General features: G+C 35.0%; 1 protein-coding gene across 3 annotated transcripts in view; it reads right to left on the bottom strand.

The window, feature by feature from the left end:
• Positions 1–18261, bottom strand: part of LOC112046622 (PAS domain-containing protein cky-1-like) — a 189075-nt gene that overhangs the window by 3477 nt on the left and 167337 nt on the right. For all 3 annotated transcript variants that reach the window (XM_052888478.1, XM_052888477.1, XM_052888479.1), the window contains one exon: positions 13593–13746. In XM_052888478.1, coding sequence (XP_052744438.1) covers positions 13593–13746 — 154 coding nt within the window. The remainder of the gene's footprint in view (positions 1–13592; positions 13747–18261) is intronic.

Here is an 18261-nt window from a genome sequence, read left to right as displayed (position 1 = left end):
GATAAGAAAATATATTTAAATTCAAGTGTTGTTGGACAATTTTCAGGTGCCATATTTTGTTATCGGGCGCACCGAAGTCTAACCGAATAAAACCCCCAACCACCATGAATCACTAATTTCGTAATTGTGTCCGAATCGTCACAAATTTCACATACCTACTTACACAGAGTTAAAGCAGGCCAATTAATGAATATTTTGCTCCTAGACCCGAGAACCAATATCTTTAGTTATATTTATCACATATCTATTCTTATAAGCTAGAGAGAAGACCAGCAATTGCTTCTTTTACGTTACAAGATGTGGATAAGTATAATGAAACATGACGATTGTTGAAACCCCATTTTATTATAGGAAAGAATCGCATATCACAGTACGTACGCTTAGTTACATGCTTTGCCCATTAGTAGGAACGGGGAATGGGTACTACTAAAGTTTAATGTTTATATTAAGTAGTGCCGCAGCCCATGTGCCTTGTATGTGAAAATTATTTCACAATTGATAAGGCAATGTTGGAAAATGTAGCGTATTAAGTTTAGATTCAAATTATTGCCGCAGATAAGCTGGTAATCGTTTAGCGGTTAAGGCTGAATAGATAGTTAAAGGTATAGACATGCCGGTGGAATTTACTGTGTGGAAGATCTTGTCAGTGATTCCGGTGTGGTTTATGGATTGCACTTGTGAACCTTATTAAGTACATAGTTTTATATGTTTTTTTTTCATTTGATAGTAACGTGTACCTAAAGATGTTTTATTTTATTATCTATACCTACTTGTTATACAATAAACATATAATTAGTCTTAGGTTAAGTCAGTTACAAGTAATTACAATATTATTGTAAAAGCAAACTTAATTTGAAATAAAAAATTATTTTGTATGTCACAAATTACACGATATTGAAGCCAAATTTTTTTTTTAACATTTTTTGTCTGTATGTCCGTGTTTTTTGTTAATCGGGCATCACGCTGAAACCACTCAATAAATTGATATGAATGAATTGGCACAATTTTAGGCCATAATAAGAATATTATACCATACTTTGTCGCATAAATAAATAAAAGGGGATAAAAAAATTTATGAAATTTCCTTCATTTTTCAAGTTACATTTGTGAAAATTGGTAGGTTACCAGAAAAATAAGTACTTAGTAAAAATAATGTGATTCAAAATTTTTCCAAAATTCTACTCCTAAAGAGTTATAAAAGGGTTGTAGTTTTTTTTTGAATCCGTGCACGTTTTGGGTTATATTTCTGTAAAATGATTAGTGGACTATTTATTATGTATGCGAATATATTAATAGAAGGGTTTAAAAGCATACATCGAATTACAATAATACTCTTATCCAAACAGATTATACTAGCAATAGTGAAGACAGGTTGTAAGTACTTATTCGTCGCTTAAGGCATTCTGTGAACTTCCGTACCAATACCGATATGTATCCTCCTAAGTAGGAATTCATGTAATACAATACAAATGTACGTTTTATTGAAACAATAGTGTAATTGACGCCATCGCTAAAGTATTAAATTTGTAAAGTCCCAATATAACCTTTAACGTTAACTCAAGCTTTGAGGTGACCTTTTGGATAGTGGATTCAGGGAAATGTCACATACTTGGACTCGAGTCCTGGACTTACGGTACAGTCGTGGTTAAAAGTGCTTAGCAATATTTCGCGGTAAACAATACGTATCTGTTTACATAAACATTTCGTTACGCTTTTGATAACAATTAAAATAACTAAGCCAACGACTTCGTCCATTACATCATCATCATTATCAGCCTATTCCTTGTAAGAGGAGATCTGGAGCGTAGACCCACGACAATGCTCGAATGCGGATTGGCTGGTTTTGGAATTAGGGTAATGATAATGTTAAATTCAATGACACATCAGATGTTAATGATAATGACTGGGACTAACGTCTTAACGTGCACCTAATTTCCAACTCTGGTAAACCCCGCTAATTCGCACTGGAACAGCGTGGTGGATTGAAACTTCTCGCTCTTTTTTAAAATTTTTAACAATGTTAATATATCACAAAACACTATTTGAATTTATGAAAAAAAATCAACCTTCCCGCTGCGGGATATTTGAGTGCCCAAGCAATTAGTGGTCAGGGCTCCATAGTGAGGAACCTCCTCATTATACGCGTTGTCTCAGTTAATCACTGCTTTCTGTATTCGACTCTTGATCCAGCAGTTAAGCGAAAGCTTTTTAAGATGTTGGCTTTTCGAATTATATGTTATAATAGAAAAAATCATACCTTTTCATCGCGACTGTACCCGCATCAATGTTTAAATATAGGTATTTTGGATGACGACAAATCGCTTAGCATTCGCAGAGATAACCACGAATCAAAGGGTAAGGGATAAGGAGCCGCTTACACACGTTCCGCATAATGAACTTGACCTATGGGAATTAAACGTGCTCTTCCTCAACTACTTATGCTAGCCACATACAGTCCGATATACTAACATGCCTGCAGCGCTGCCGGCATTACGGCTTCAGTGGCGCAGTGCTATGCGCGGTGGATTTACAAGACTGAGGTTCTGGGTTCGAGCCCCGGCTGGACAGATTAACGTTCAATTAAGAATAATCAGACCTGGACCAATTAAGAATAATTGGTCCAGGTCTGATTGGTGGGACCATCCTACCGACAAAGACGTACCTGAAGCAAAGATCGCGACCAATGAACGTTGGAGTTTTATCGGACCGTGGGTAGCTAGCATTACTAATCTATAGGTAATCCTAAAGGTAGTGGGAACTTTTAAAAGCTTTATAAACTTTAATGGTTTATAAATGTAGTATATATAGTAGGTTTGTATTATACTCGTAGTTGTTAATGATAATAATTGATACTATAAATATCATAAAGCTGATATATTATAGCTATACCATACAGCTGTGCTAATTTTTACAGTAACAGGAACAGGGATATTTTTAAGGGTGTGGGAAGTAGAATCGGTGGGCTAACTTTGTATTAACATCCATAGTTTAATATTGGAGAAATTCCACGCGGAAGGAGACACAGGTATCTGCTAGTATTTTATTAATTATAATTGTCATCTTTTGTAAACATATACACTGCTGAGTTTTTGTCAGCTCTCATCAATAGTATTTGCCTTCTGAAAAGCAGAGTTTTAGCATTGTTACTACAAACATATAGGTAGGTAGGTACTCGTGCCTATTTGACTTTTAAAAATGGCTTCTAAACTAATTTAATAATTACCGAGTATAAGAAGATGGTTGCTTATCCTAGCACCTTACGCCAACTAACTTGTGTATTATCCATATTAGAAAACGTGTTCAGACTTGTAGTAATACTTGTAGTGTAATTAGGGTTCATTTGCCTCTACAACAAGTGCCAACCTTTGCCCCTTGCGTCTACCTAGAACAACTGAAATTGTGTTCGATATTTTGGCCCTCAAATGAAGTCAAGTCGAGAGACGAAAGGCATAAATACAGATAGTGTTGGTTGATCAATCTGGGAACTGGGGATCTCTACCTAGAACAACTGAAATGGTGTTCGATGTTTTGGCCCTCAAATGTTGGCAGTTAAGTCGAAAGATGAAAGGCACTTAAATAGATGTGAGTTGGTTGATAAGGATCAATCTGGGAATTGGGGACCTCTACCTAGAACAACTGAAATGATGTTCGATGTTTTGGCTCTCAAATGTTGGAGTCAAATCAAAAGACGAAAGAGGCTTTATTACCTACAGATAGTGTTGGTTGATAGGGATCAATCTGGGAACTGGGGATCTCTACCTAGAACAACTGAAATGGTGTTCGATGTTTTGTTCCACAAACGTTGAGAGTCAAGTCGAAAGACGAAAGGCACTTAAATACAGTGTGTTGGTTGATAGGGATCAATCTGGGAACTGGGGATCTCTACCTAGAACAACTGAAATGGTGTTCGATGTTTTGGGCCTCAAACATTGGGGAGTCAAGTCGTCTTATAAATACAGCTGATAATGTTCGTTAGGATCAATCTGGGAACTGGGAATCTTTGTCAGTCTATTAGTGGGGGTACTGAGAGGTTTCACTGGGAATAATAGAGCGACAAGGCTTTTATGTCCTGGAATGGAGGTCTCCCAGTTAAAGTAACTTCTTCTGTCACCTCGCATATTCCCGTTACACGAAGTCTGCTTTCCCAATTGGCACCACTTTGAACGCTGGTATGCGTTTTAGACAGAGTCTCAGTTCTTTCAAATCCTTCTGTAGTCAATCAACTAGTCAAAGGTCTACCCCTACCTCTTTTACTTGTGGTAAATTAAAGGTACTTTATTACCACATAGTCAGGTCTACGTAAAACGTGCCGTACCATCTTAGTCTGCTTTCTTTTAACTTTTCGGTTATTGGCACAACTTTCAATGAACCCCTTAGATAAGTATCAATTGGAGTAACGATGATGATTATTTAAAGTTATTAATAATAATTACAAATCGTTTAAATCAATGGTCTTATAGCGATAAGCTTTGACCTTAGGCAGCTTTTGCTTAACTCTATGAATTGCTGTTCATTAGATTTATATCTAGACCAATAATTAAGACAAAAAATTTCTTTTAATTTTTAAAATTACAAAAATATGGTAGTACCTATTTAGGTAGTTAATTTAAATAATCTTAATATTATTTAAATTAACTACCTAAATACTACCTTACTTATGTGTATAAGTAGGTATTTCTATAAGATTTATTATACGTATCATTATCAACTCTTACATTCCTACGAGTATAATAAAATGATAATTAATGCAATTAAAGTGCTCATTTTTCATTTTTTTTATTACCCTCTCAATGCGTAGTCTCGTTATGCATAACGCGGGTAATGGAATAAAATTCGCATTCGTTGCCAATTTGTGCGTCTGCGTCGACGTAACGCATAAATCTCCGCGAAGTGACGTAGGCGGTCGACATGTTGACAATTTGTTGTCTGTAACCATTGATATATGAAAACTTTATTGAATACTTGCCGACGCCTCGCGGTGTGCCATAGTTATCCGTTGCATAGTTCCCGTTCCCTTGAGAATATGGGGATAAAATAAAGCCTATGACACTCACAAATAACGTGGCTTTCTAGTAGTAAAAGAGTTTTCAATATCGGCTTAGTTGACCCAGAGATAACCATTCAAAACACAATAATACAACACCACAAACTTTACTTCTATAAAGTACAGTGGAATCCGTTTATAATGACATCAAAGGGTATTCACAAATACGTCATACTAAGCGGACGTCATACAATGCATCTTAGTGAGAAAAAAATACAACCTTAGTTTTTTAGGTAAATACTTCCTTCTTACTAATATTATAAACGCGAAAGTTTGTATGCTACTACTACTTAACAGATTTGGCTGAAATTTAAAACGAAGATAGATAATACCCTGGATTAACTCATAGGCTACTTTTCATCCCGGAAAAATCCATGGTTTCCGCGGGATTGTGAAAATGATTTCCACGAAGTCGCGGGCGTCCGCTCGTATCTACTAGTACGTACTAATATAGAAACAGCATATTGAATGAAATTAATTTTTCATTTCCTGATGTGCATATTATTGCACCTTTCTCCTTAATCGTAAACATTCCTAACATTCCAGGTTCAAAACCTTAAAATAACCAAATAAAAGTTACCTAATTCTAATAGAATATTATGATTCACCAAAGTGACAAACGGTTGTCCAAGTAATAATCTTCCAAAATAGACTAATAATTAATAATATTTCGTCTTTTTTTTACTGTGCATCTTTGGTGTTAAAATATCATTGTTCGGTCTACATATCACAACGTTTATATCTGTGTATACCAGACACTGGTCCCTATGGATTTATAAAGACATTAAGACTTATACGGCGATCCGTAATAAAACTGCCTCTATAAAGGTTATACTCACATAAACAAGTAGGAACATATAATAAATAGAACCTGAGCTTCGACAAGTCATAATAAATAGACATATGTTTATCAACTGGTCTAATTCTACGGTACTATGGTATTTTGAAATATCTTATTATAAGTTACCTCGTTGGTCCAGATAACCTGAGCCTCTAGCCATGTTGCCATACATTTTGTTAGTTTTCGAAGCGTTTGTAGAAGGAGAATCGACGTGTCTCATGGCTAGATGGCTGTTTAGGTATGAACCATGAGGTTCTCGGTTGGCCTATGAAATATTGGGGTTTCTGCGTTATTTGGAAATAGCCATTTGTCAAAAATGAGAAATAAACAGCTAGATAACTTTTAGATATTTTTCAAAAAAGTGTCTTTGATTTTAAAATAACTGTGTTTTATCAAGTGCTTATTTACACAAAACTAACACATAATCAAGCTTTTTTTTAATTAAAATTTTTGTCTGTCTGTCTGTGTGTTCGGAATTTTCTCGGGAGCATCTGATCCGATTTTAATGAGTATGTAGGTAGAGGTCATAGAGCAACATGACTGCTACTTTTAATCCCGGAAAAAATCTACAGTCCGCTAGTCTTATATAAATTTTATCGTGGCTCCATATGTATAACTAGTATAATATAAGTATCTACGAGAAGGTAAGTATCTACGAAACGTGACAAATGACGCAATCTCGCTAACAATGCGACCAAGCTTGTGAGCAGATTATTGTATTGAGTTTAAAAATGTGGCACAAGCATAAGCTTATAGCGATTAAACAAAGCTTTTAGACAATAAATATCAATTCAGAAGCCATGGTTTTAGAGCCTGAAATTAAAATTTTTTATTATTTTCGAGCCAATTATCTGTCTCTAAGAATTTACTTTTAGACAATATTATCGTTCAGCTATTTATTTAACTCTCGTCTATAAAAATGGGTAAACTGGACATAATTATTTGAAATTCAATGCTTTCAAATAAATATTACTTCCTACTATCCTTGAATATAGCTACAGAAGAAGACAGGTTATACACTAGTTTTGTAGAGCGTCTTTAGCGCACGAACAAACAATATGTTTTTTTATTTCTTCTTTATATACAGAGGGTTTGTTCAAAAATACACGAGCTCATAATTAACCCAAAAATAACTCAAACATACAAAAAACATCTTAACCCTATTGAAAGTTTTAACTGCACTGACTTACATAGGTTATCTTTTGTCCCCATATTCCCGTATTATATTCACCGGCGTAGTTTCCCGGGAAATGGGCACTACGCCGGTGAATCCGTGGGCTGTCTAATAGTAATGAACTTATAATAAAATATTAGGTGTTACATAGGTTTATGACTTGGACTCTACGTTTAAAAGTCTAGAACTCGCCCTTTGTGCTTGTTGATTGTTTAGGTCACTCTGTCACCCACTCGTTCTGATATTAATTTAGATTTACTATCTACGCGCCTACTGACGATTAATTTGAGCTCTTAGTCACAGTATAATGAGCTTGTTTAGAATTATCAGCTAAATTAATAGTTGTGGCACTAGCTTCAGGGCTTTGCGGTTATAAATTTTAATGTCTTTAGGGGTGCAATTACATGCTAGTACATGGTTAGCGTATCGATGTTTTACGCTATGCGATGTGAAATCATTTCAATCTAACATAAATCTAGTTAAGTGTTTGTAGGGTAAAATATGTTTATTGACCAAATAAAATTTAATTGTGTTAGTAAAAATTATAAGATTGCTTTCGTATCGTATGTTTATCAACCCATTTTTGGCTCACTGCTGAGCTCGAGTCTCCTCTCAGAATGAGAGGGGTTAGGCCAATAGTCCACTACGCTGGCCCAATGCGGATACGCGGCCCCTCCGGAGGAGGTTCCCTGCCTTTCGGAGGCAGAGGTCATATCGATCTGACTGAGCTTTCTGTTGAGGCCCATAGTTTTGCTCTTTAACGATCACTATTAGATGATACGCTGGACTGACAGCTTAATGTAGTTTGTAGTAGGTACTGCTAACTTCCCGCACTTTACTGAATTTTGTAAGAAAAAAGCTCAGTATTTCACAGCCCAACCAAGGACTCGAACTCTGTACCTCGTGACTCGAAACATGTGGTTTCGTGCCACGAATTTAACCACTGATCCAACAAGACATTATTTATTTACTTTATTCATCAGGTCTAACTAAATAGGTAGGTATACACCTACTCCTAAATTGTAGGCGCTCATAAATCATGTTCACCAATCTCAAACACTAAGCAAAGGTTAATAAAATTGTACGCTGCCCTGAGCGGGGCGCAACGCAGCGCAATATATGTATGTACAAAGAAAATATATGTAACACTGGTGTTTTTGTGATGAAAAATTAATTTTATAACCTAAAACTCCTAAACCAGCATAACCTTTAGTTGAATTAATAAAAATTAGTACATTATCAGGTCGAACTAAATAGGCCCCTTGCTCCTAAATTGAAGGCGCTCAAAAATCATTTTCACCAATCTCAAACATTACACAAAGGTTAATAAAATTGCACGCTGCTCTTATTAACCTATCTCAAACTAGAGTAACCTTTAGTTGAATAATTAAAAATTAGTAAATTATCTTAAGGTCGAACTATATAGGTGCCTTGCTCCTAAATTGAAGGCGCTCAAAAATCATTTTCACCAATCTCAAACACTACACAAAGGTTAATAAAATTGCACGCTGCTCTTATTAACCTATCTGAAACTAGAGTAACCTTTAGTTGAATAATTAAAAATAAGTATATTATCTTAAGATCGAACTATATAGGTGCCTTGCTTCTAAATTGAAGGCGCTCAAAAATCATTTTCACCAATCTCAAACACTACACAAAGGTTAATATAATAAAATTGCACGCTGCTCTTATTAACCCATCTCAAACCAGAGTAACCTTTAGTTGAAAAATTAAAAATAAGTATATTATCTTAAGGTCGAACTATATAGGTGCCTTGTTCCTAAATTGAAGGCGCTCAAAAATCATTTTCACCAATCTTAAACACTACACAAAGGTTAATAAAATTGCGCGCTGCTCTTATTAACCTATCTCAAGCGAGGCGCAATGCGGCGCAATATACAAACAAGATAGCCACAACATTGCCCCGGTATCAGGTGTTTTGGTGTATTTTCGCGCTATAAAATATTGCTGGGAGTAAATTCCATCGATCAAGCCCGGTGCTTGGTGCTCGGCGCTTGTTAAACACCGTTTCTCACATCACAATGGGCTGCGCGGGCATATTTCAAAACATCCCGATAGTACATCGGATCGCTGGCTCCGCGTTTCATAAATCAACCCCCGTACAATATTTATTCGTCGCGACTTAGAATGAAGAATAGTAGACATGACGTCGCCTATCATGTTAGCTTGTAGACCCTTTGGGCTTGTATTTAATCGATTATATCTTTTACTTGTATTGAAGTACATTAATAGCTATTGTCATACTAATAATTATATCTTCTAAAAATAATATACTTACTAATAATTCCTGTCAAGAATATTTATTAACAGGATAATATAAACTTTATACTTTCTAGTCAGTGAGTACAGTATTCACCACCAGGCGGGACTGCGAAAGTCTTAATAATAATAAAACAAAAAAGAAATCTTTGTTTCAGGCCCGTCGACAAACGTTTAAATTTTAATAATAAAACACTACTCGTAATTTTAGGCTACTTTATCAGCGAATAGCATAGGATTATTTTATCCTCGTACTCCTTATGTAGAAATATCTATCTGAAGAAATAATGCTGAAAGCTTGCTATTTACCTACATTATACTTATAACTAAATTAAAAGCTTATAATCTTCTTCTTAAATGGTTAGAACAGGCAGTAGGGACATTAATGGTTGCGTCTTAATCATGAACATATGAATATACATTAACGTTGTGTTTGCCATATTAGTATCATCGCTTCTTTGAACATATTTTTTATGTGCTCTCTATATTTTCAATGTCTACGACCCGCACGCTCTTCTCTATATTTATGTTGTCTATGACCGGAACGCTGTCTATATTTCTGGTGTCTATGGCAGCAACCTTACTACGAGTTTACGATAACGCCGCGGAGTGTGAGGCCGAGCTGTGTTAATACACGGCAAACTGTCCAGGTATGAAGATAAATGAATTCATTCGTAGCATGTGCCGTTTCCCCTGTACATTTGTTGAGTGGTGTTATTCTAACCCAGTTCTGACAGGTTGTCTGCATGGGGTCTGTGTATGATATAGTTTATCTGACTTCCAAAAAACAGGAGGTTCTATGTAGATATTTGTGTTTGTGAATTTGTATTATACAGGATTTCTTAACTGAAAGCCTCATGAAAAACAATAATAAGGTAGGTATAACTTTAAACGAGTCTACTATTCAAAATATAGGTATATTTTGCATGATTTATCAGAATTTCATCCACTGCCTCTTACTTTCTATTACCTATTCATCATCATCATCATCATTATCAGTCGATGGACGTCCACTGTTGGCCTCTTGCATGGACTTTCAAAGAAAACAGCCTCGAGCCGCCAGCATCCAGCAGCTCCCTGCAACCTGTTTGATGTCTTCCACCTAGTGAGGGGTCGACCAACACTGCGCTTTCTTGTGCGGGGTCGCCATTCCAGCACCTTGGGACCCCAACGTCCATCGGCTCTTCGAACTATGTGGCCTGTCCATTGCCCCTTCAGCTTCGCGGCTCGCTGAGCTATGTCAGTGACTTTGGTTCGTTTGCGGATCTCCTCATTTCTGATTCGATCACGCAGAGAAACCTTATAATTAATTACCTATATATATAATTATTACTATTTATGCTCCTGTAAATATTTAAGCTTTAGAAAAATCGTAAAAATTACCTTGTTTCAGAATTTACTGGCATTTTTTTATGGATCGATGCAAGCCAATAGTAAGATGAAATGTGTACGTCCAATAGTAAGAGTATTTGCGTCTTCCTACAGTGATCTCTCAATAGGGAAGTACTTTGTAAGTAATCGTTATGAGTTATAGAGGCCATTTTTCATACTCTGTTTTAACTTGAACTATAAGCTTTAACAGAGTGGCTTTAAAGACAATTAGTCAAGTTAGACTCAGCTTTTAGCGTTTTCAAAGCATCGTTGTAGAAAATGGGCTAGATTACTCACCATATACTTGCATTTCATAACATAATTAGGTAGGTACATTATACATATACAATACCTAGTATATTAAGTATATAAATAAAAGTAAATAAGTAAGTTTTCTGGCATATAAAAGCCGAGTTGAATTTCCTTTTTTTTAATAATTAATAAGCTTTACGGCTCTGCCCTTTTGAGCTTCCTTTTCTGATCTTCATAAAGATAAAAAAATTCAGAAAATTATTTCAAAGGGGTGGGGGGAGTCAACGTTTTTATATTCTTTTTAAACTGTTTTTGAAATACGTTCAAGAGATTATTGAAAATAGAGTGAAAACGCTTTAAATGCATGTTTAGTTCAATAGAAATACACTTCAAGACTGTTTATGTCTAATAAATTACCCAAGCTGACATAGTATAATAAATCCCATTATTTTCAGTACATTATGTAGACTTAAACTCTGGCAATCCATTTCAAGTGATCGCCCAAATAATTGCTAAGATGAAGTGATTTCCCCCTTGATCACTAGATTGCGGCGGTTTTGACGTATTAATGGTCAATAACAGATTCCAAGGGAAAGGTCGATTACGTTCGTTGTTTTGACTTTCATGATTTAGCTCTGATAATTTAGTGCTCTGTGAGTGAGATGTTACTTGTAAAATTGCTATGGGTTATTTATTACGTACGGGTTAGTACTTAATCTGTAGTCTGTAATGGGGTAATAATACCGGCTTTTATTTAATTTCACGCGTGTAAACCATGAAGCTTTCGGTTAAGGACTGAAATCCGATAGATTCTGTTTCTTTTTTTTGTTCTATTGATCTCACGCGATTAGTCGATAGACTATGAGCAGAGGAGTTGTAGGGAGATTTGGTGGTTAGAAGCAACTTTTCCCAGCGGGAGAAGCTCCATATGTATGTCATATGTGGCTTTCAATCAAGAATTTGCCGTCTGTTCAAGCGTCAAATCGCCTCTAGTATCGTTAACTGGACAGCCAGATGATTGGGATGATTTCTGAGTATATTTTTGTGGAGCGGATTTTATTTCTGCATTTACTGTTGACATTTGCAAGTATTCGTGATTTTCTGGTATTCGTAGAAACCACGGCGCGTTCGACACTTGTTTCAGTATGTAGTTTTGCGCTCTTTGTATAATGGTGATGTTGGAGTCGCAAGCTAATCCACACAACTAATTTTATAGACAAGTATCTTGTTTTCCAGGGACAACCTGGAGTTCCGAGCAAGCATCCAATATAACCCCCTATATCGATCATTTAAAATATGAAGTAGTACAGTCACAAACAAGATAACGTCATATTCAAATTGGCCAATAGTTCGCACAATTTATATCAATACAATATTCAATCTACCATTTCATACTTATTCTACCATTTCATACACATTTTCACGTACACAGACATAAAACATTCACTTGTGTTATTAAACGCATTATTTATTTTCGTTTAAATATCACCTGAGTTCTTTATAGGTTTGTTAGCTTTCCAGTGTTTATGTAATATTAACATAGCTTTGACGTGGAGTAATGTTGACAGCTTGACATTAATATAACGACCAATTAAATGTGCAATTAATTATATTCATACTGATAAGCGTAGGTACCTTTTATCTTTAGTCTATCGGTGACGAAGCTTTAGTAAATCATGACCTTAATAAATGTTAATTTTGAATACGAGCAATTCAAAAAATGTTTTTTTTTTTATAATAAAACCTAGCTTCATTTAAGCATTTATGTATGAAGCAACATCATATTTTATCTAAAACGTGTACAGTAGGAATAAAATAATATGCATATTGCAATCGACCAATACCTAGCCCTTTACCCAAATCGGATTTTGGGTATAGATAGAGCCAGACCTCTCTTGTTGTAGGAGAGAGAACTTCTAACTAAGTCCCACCAAGCTGCTTTAATGCCAGTTGGTCGGCTTAGTTTGATGCAACAGAAATATAGTCCTCAGGATAGGCAGCGCAATTTTGCATGCCACTGACCTCTATACTAAGCCCATGCTCGAGCTGCACTGTTTACCAAGAAACAAATTAAAGATGAGGGTATAAATTGCTAGCCATTTCACACCTAATAATAATTATTTGGTCCAAAGGTTAAGCCTTGCTATCCAGAGGGGTAATAGTGCTAATGTATTAGATACCTTGCCTCTGGGTGAACAATTAGATGGTGTGTATTTGTTATAATTATTTTATTTATTATAAATTTAATAAACTGTGTAATTCTTAGTTTTAATTTATATATTTTATTCGTCAATCTATTGTATTGAGTATTTCTAATTTTAAGTTTTGATTAACCGCGAAGCTATTGAGTCTTAATAAAATAGTATGTTAGCGAGTAAATAAAAAGTTAAATTGTTTAACTTGTTCCTAAATTAAAAAAATATATACTAATAAGCTTAGAACGATTCGATATAGTTAATATATTTTTAATAACAATTTAAAATAAACAATACATAATTTAAAATAAATAAGTTATGAAATGACATGCGTCTTCATAAAAAGCCATAGCCGATGTGCGTAAACAGTACACATCGAGTATGGCTTTAATATAGTTTCCATAGTTTTGTAAGTGACGATTTGCATGTTTTTACCTTAACACCTGGTTAGTGCAAACGATGACAGGCCGCTGCGAGTTCTCCAGGTTGTCCTTGAGCTGCAGCACGGCGTGGACCCAGAGGAACTGTCCGCAACGACGCTGCAACCGCAGAAGAGCGATGCACGAGCGCTCCTGTTCCGACTGCGTTACTGTGGACAAGGAGACATGTTTACTAGTCATCATCCTCATATTAACCCTTGGAGTACTGGAAATTGAATAAAAAATACGTTATAAATAATAGCAGTGTGTATCGTGACGTCATGCGCACTTTTTACAAAAACAGTCATTATTACATTTTCAAGTGATGTTTTATCAGCCGTTAGCCGTCCACTGCTAGACATAGGCTTGCATGGACTTCCCAACCAAACGGTCTCGATTCGCCAGTATTCAGCGGCTCCCTGTTCTCAGTCCACCTAGTTAATAATGGTTAATAATAGTTTGGTTTGGAAATTTTTCTCTTTAAGAAAGTGTCTCAAACGGTGAAGGAAAAACATCGTGAGGAAATCTGCATACCAGATAATTTTCTTAATTCTCTACGCGTGTGAAGTCTGCCAATCCGCATTGGGCCAGCGTGGTGGACTAGCTCAGCAGTGAGCCGAATATGAGTTGATAATGATGATGATGGAAATTTTTTGGCCTTACCTTATACCTACCTTATCGTATATTTTTAACGTACTAAATTTGTATATATAAATATTCATCCAGTAAATAGTTTCTAATTCATATATTAAACTTTATGTAGATATTTAATATTCAAATTTAGTTTTTTCCGATATTTATTACGAGCTGAATGCGCGTTGATGTTTTTTCTCTGTAAAAAGTTTAACGAGCATTTCATTTTGTTTCTTGGCAAATGTACAAATGTAATAAAACAATGAAATATTGTTTTTCAGTATTCAAGATAGTAAAGTGTTAGTAGTGAGCTAAAGTAACTTATTTTGTACTCCTTAATTTGTTCTCCATAAGACGAAGGGTGATTGCATTACATTGAAAAAAGTAATACCACTAAAAACCATTAAAACATAACAGTTACCACCCATTCATCAAAAATATTAACACTCAATCGAAACAGAATTGTTATAATTGAATGTAACTATTATGAGATCATTGGTAATAAACGGATTATCGTCTTGAGGCATACGCTCTAACAAGATTATTACTTAGAACAAAAACGTTTCAAGTCCAACAAGACATTACCTGTTTTACGCCGTAACTCAAATGAATAAAGTTAAAATTTCATTAAAAAAATTAACAAGTAATACCTGATAAAATTATACACTTTGTAATATAGGTATCTATAAATTTTAATTTTAAACTTTTCGACTATAGTGATAAAGTTTCAATTTGTTTATTAAAGAAATTGTTGTCAAATAATGAAGTTAGGATTACAGATTTAAGTTCCAATATAAGAAGGGATTATACATTTGTATAGACATTTTTAGGTTGAAAATGTGTCAGATTAGGTTATGAACTGTACTGTAGTTCACTGCTGCTCGAAACAGGGATCAGGGTATTCACAATGAACCATTTGTGTAGATGCTTAAGTCAATGTACGTCTGCTATTTATATTTGCTAGAAATTAAATAGAATTACTGAAATCAACAGTATTTAAGCGCAATATTTTTTTTTTATAAAAATTTAAAACATCTATGTACATATATTCCACGGTGAACACAACTTGAACATATTTCTTTAATAGAGTCAGAGAGGTTTAAAGTTAAAGATTTTTGATTTACCAACCAACCCACATAGCAGCAGTGTGGTGAGTTTAAGCTCCATATCTCTTCTGCTATAAGGAGTCTGGCTCTGTGGTGTACTCAAATAACGAGTTTAGTGATAACGATTTACAGGCTACTACCGAGAATTTGTTAAAATTAAAAATATAGTGTTTCATATCCTAACGATGATCCTAAGTTGCATAGGTAAACCACTCGATCAGCAAAATACTAATATTATCATAATCATTAATAATCTATATTCAGCTGTTAAGGACGAGTCTCCTCTCAGAATAAGACACACTGGCCCAATGAGGATTGGCAGACACACGTTGTTTTTCCTTCACCGTTTGAGACACGTGATATTTGATTTCTTATATATACATACGGAGAGCCGTGATAGCCCAGTGGATATGACCTCTGCCTCCGATTCCGGAGGGTGTGGGTTCGAATCTGGTCCGGAGCATGCACCTCCAACTTTGCAGTTGTGTGCATTTTATGAAATTAAATATCAAGTGTCTCAAACTGTGAAGGAAAAACATCGTGAGGAAACCTGCACACCAGAGAATTTTCTTCAGTCTCTGCGTGTGTGAAGTCCGGCAATCCGCATTGGGCCAGCGTGGTGGACTATTGGCCTAACCCCTCTGAGAGGAGACTCGAGCTCAGCAGTGAGCCGAATATGGGTTGATAACGAACGACGATATATACATAACTAAAAAGTTGGGTAGCACGATGCAGACCGGGTTTAAACCTACGCCCTCAAAATCGAAGGCAGAGATCATATCCTCTGGGCTACTAGGGTAACAAGGCACTAATAATTAGGTACATGAATAAAAAAGCTATTGCAATGATGCGACTTGGCTGGCATTTTTTAGCCAATGCCAACAATGTCTAGCAGACGATTCAAGTGTCTGTCATTTAATAAATGCCGCAAGTTTGATCTATTAAAAGATAACATTGAAATATCGCTTCGCTTTCTGTTTCCCTACATTTAAAAGGTTATGCTAATTTCGTTCTGTACGTAATTAAATCACGCAATGTTTATTAGTTAGTATTAAAATATGAAAATTTTATGATCAGTTCACGTCTTAAATCATTTGCTTCAACTTTGCGGAATGGTGTAAAATATTTGCACGCGATCGCGAAAAATAATTATTTTCCTAGTTGTTGTTGATATCCTATTAAGATTATTATAGGATACGCTTTGAAATAAATCCTTTGAATTTGTTATGTCAAGGCACAATGCACAATAGACGAAAGGATTGTGTGATATTATTATTATTAGTAGTATCGTGCACTTCATAGATGAAAAAATAAACCAACCTACCTCAATGACTCATTACGAACCTTCCTTACAAATGTTCCGTTTTCCCTACCACCTAGAACGTGGGTATCTTTAAGTACAGATTGAATAGGCATCTTTTAGGCAAGCGCGTTTCACTAAAGTATGCTGTATGCCGATCTCTTCTAAATATGTTTTTATTTCACTTGTATTTGTCTTTGTGGTATGCAAATAAAGTATATCTATCTATTTATAGGCTGGCTGCATCATTGCTAACCATCAGACCTGATTGTAGTCAAGTACTTGCTTATAACATTACAAAAAAACCTCTATTGAAGGAAGAATTTTTCATTTGTTGTTTATGTTTAAAGCATAGTATCATAATTAAAAACCTTGTTCACGACAATTATTATTAGGTAGGTACATCTTGAGCAGTTGTGTTTCATTATTTATATTTTCGGAAATGTTAGTTAGAAATGTTTCAATTGTTACTAATACTCATTTACACTAATTTCAGCAACTCTACGAAAAAAAAACCTTATAAGTTCAGGCGGAAATGCAACCGAAAAACCAAGAAAGCCTCAACGTACCTAAGTTTGACTCTAAAACCCGAGTGAGTATCCTTATAAAATATTAAACGATATTTTTTTTAAATATTTTTTTATCTATTAAAATTTTATTTTCAAAGTTAAAATCAGAGTCAACCACTTTTCTCGAAAAATAACATAGTAAATTAATTATTCATTGTTCATAATAAACTTCAGCATTGTACCTACTTCTGTTCAACAATATGTACCTATTTCAGGTTTCGGTACAAATGGCGGCATAAATAAGTGAACTTTAGTATAGTTATTTAAGGATAGCTTAAACTTTCACATGAAACCCAAGTTAAAGCAAGCAGATGTAAGATTTATTTATCTCCAAATGTATAATCACGTACTAAATCAATAGGCACTAATGAGGAATTATTAAAATCGCCATTTAATACCGCATATACATAAATTAGTAAAGCAAATAAGCGTTTAACGAGCTTTCAACCTCAGTTCATGTTCCGATTGTCGCATGAAACCATGCTACAATAAATATGGATTGTACAATGATCCAAATGTTTGAAAATGTACTCAACTTTAGACCCTATCTCAACGAGATAGGATTGAATTCAAATAACGCAAGTAAGTCTTATCGCACATGTTTAAGCCTTATTTCGTGTAAGTATAAAGTTTATTTTACATTAAGAAATTAAATTGTTAATCGTATTCATCCATAGACATTATAGCGTTGACATAAAGTGCATTTTACAATGATAAATTTTCGTGCATCATTCAGACTATATAACCCTTATTCTGTATACAATAAGGTGTGTTTTATGAAACGAAGACGTGTTGTTTAAATTCGCGGGTGTACGCCGAGAGGTCAGAATTAAATATGCAATCTATTAGGTCTCCAGGACATCCGTGTGGGTATCATTGGACCTTCAATTACTATTATTTGTACTTATACATTAATTAATTAAAAAGTGAAATCATTAGTCGTAAATACATGTTGATTTATTGGTTATGTTTTCTGTTTGTGTGGTCTACATCAATTGCTCCGCTGTGGTATAATTAATTGGATGGGATTATAACTTTTTTGTCGGCTATAACTTTAATATAATTAATGTCGCTTTG

Source organism: Bicyclus anynana, chromosome 22 (assembly GCF_947172395.1).
Source record: "Bicyclus anynana chromosome 22, ilBicAnyn1.1, whole genome shotgun sequence".
Classification (NCBI taxonomy): Eukaryota; Metazoa; Arthropoda; class Insecta; order Lepidoptera; family Nymphalidae; genus Bicyclus; species Bicyclus anynana.
Note: the sequence above shows the minus strand (reverse complement) of the source record. Positions and strands in the feature narration are given on the sequence as shown.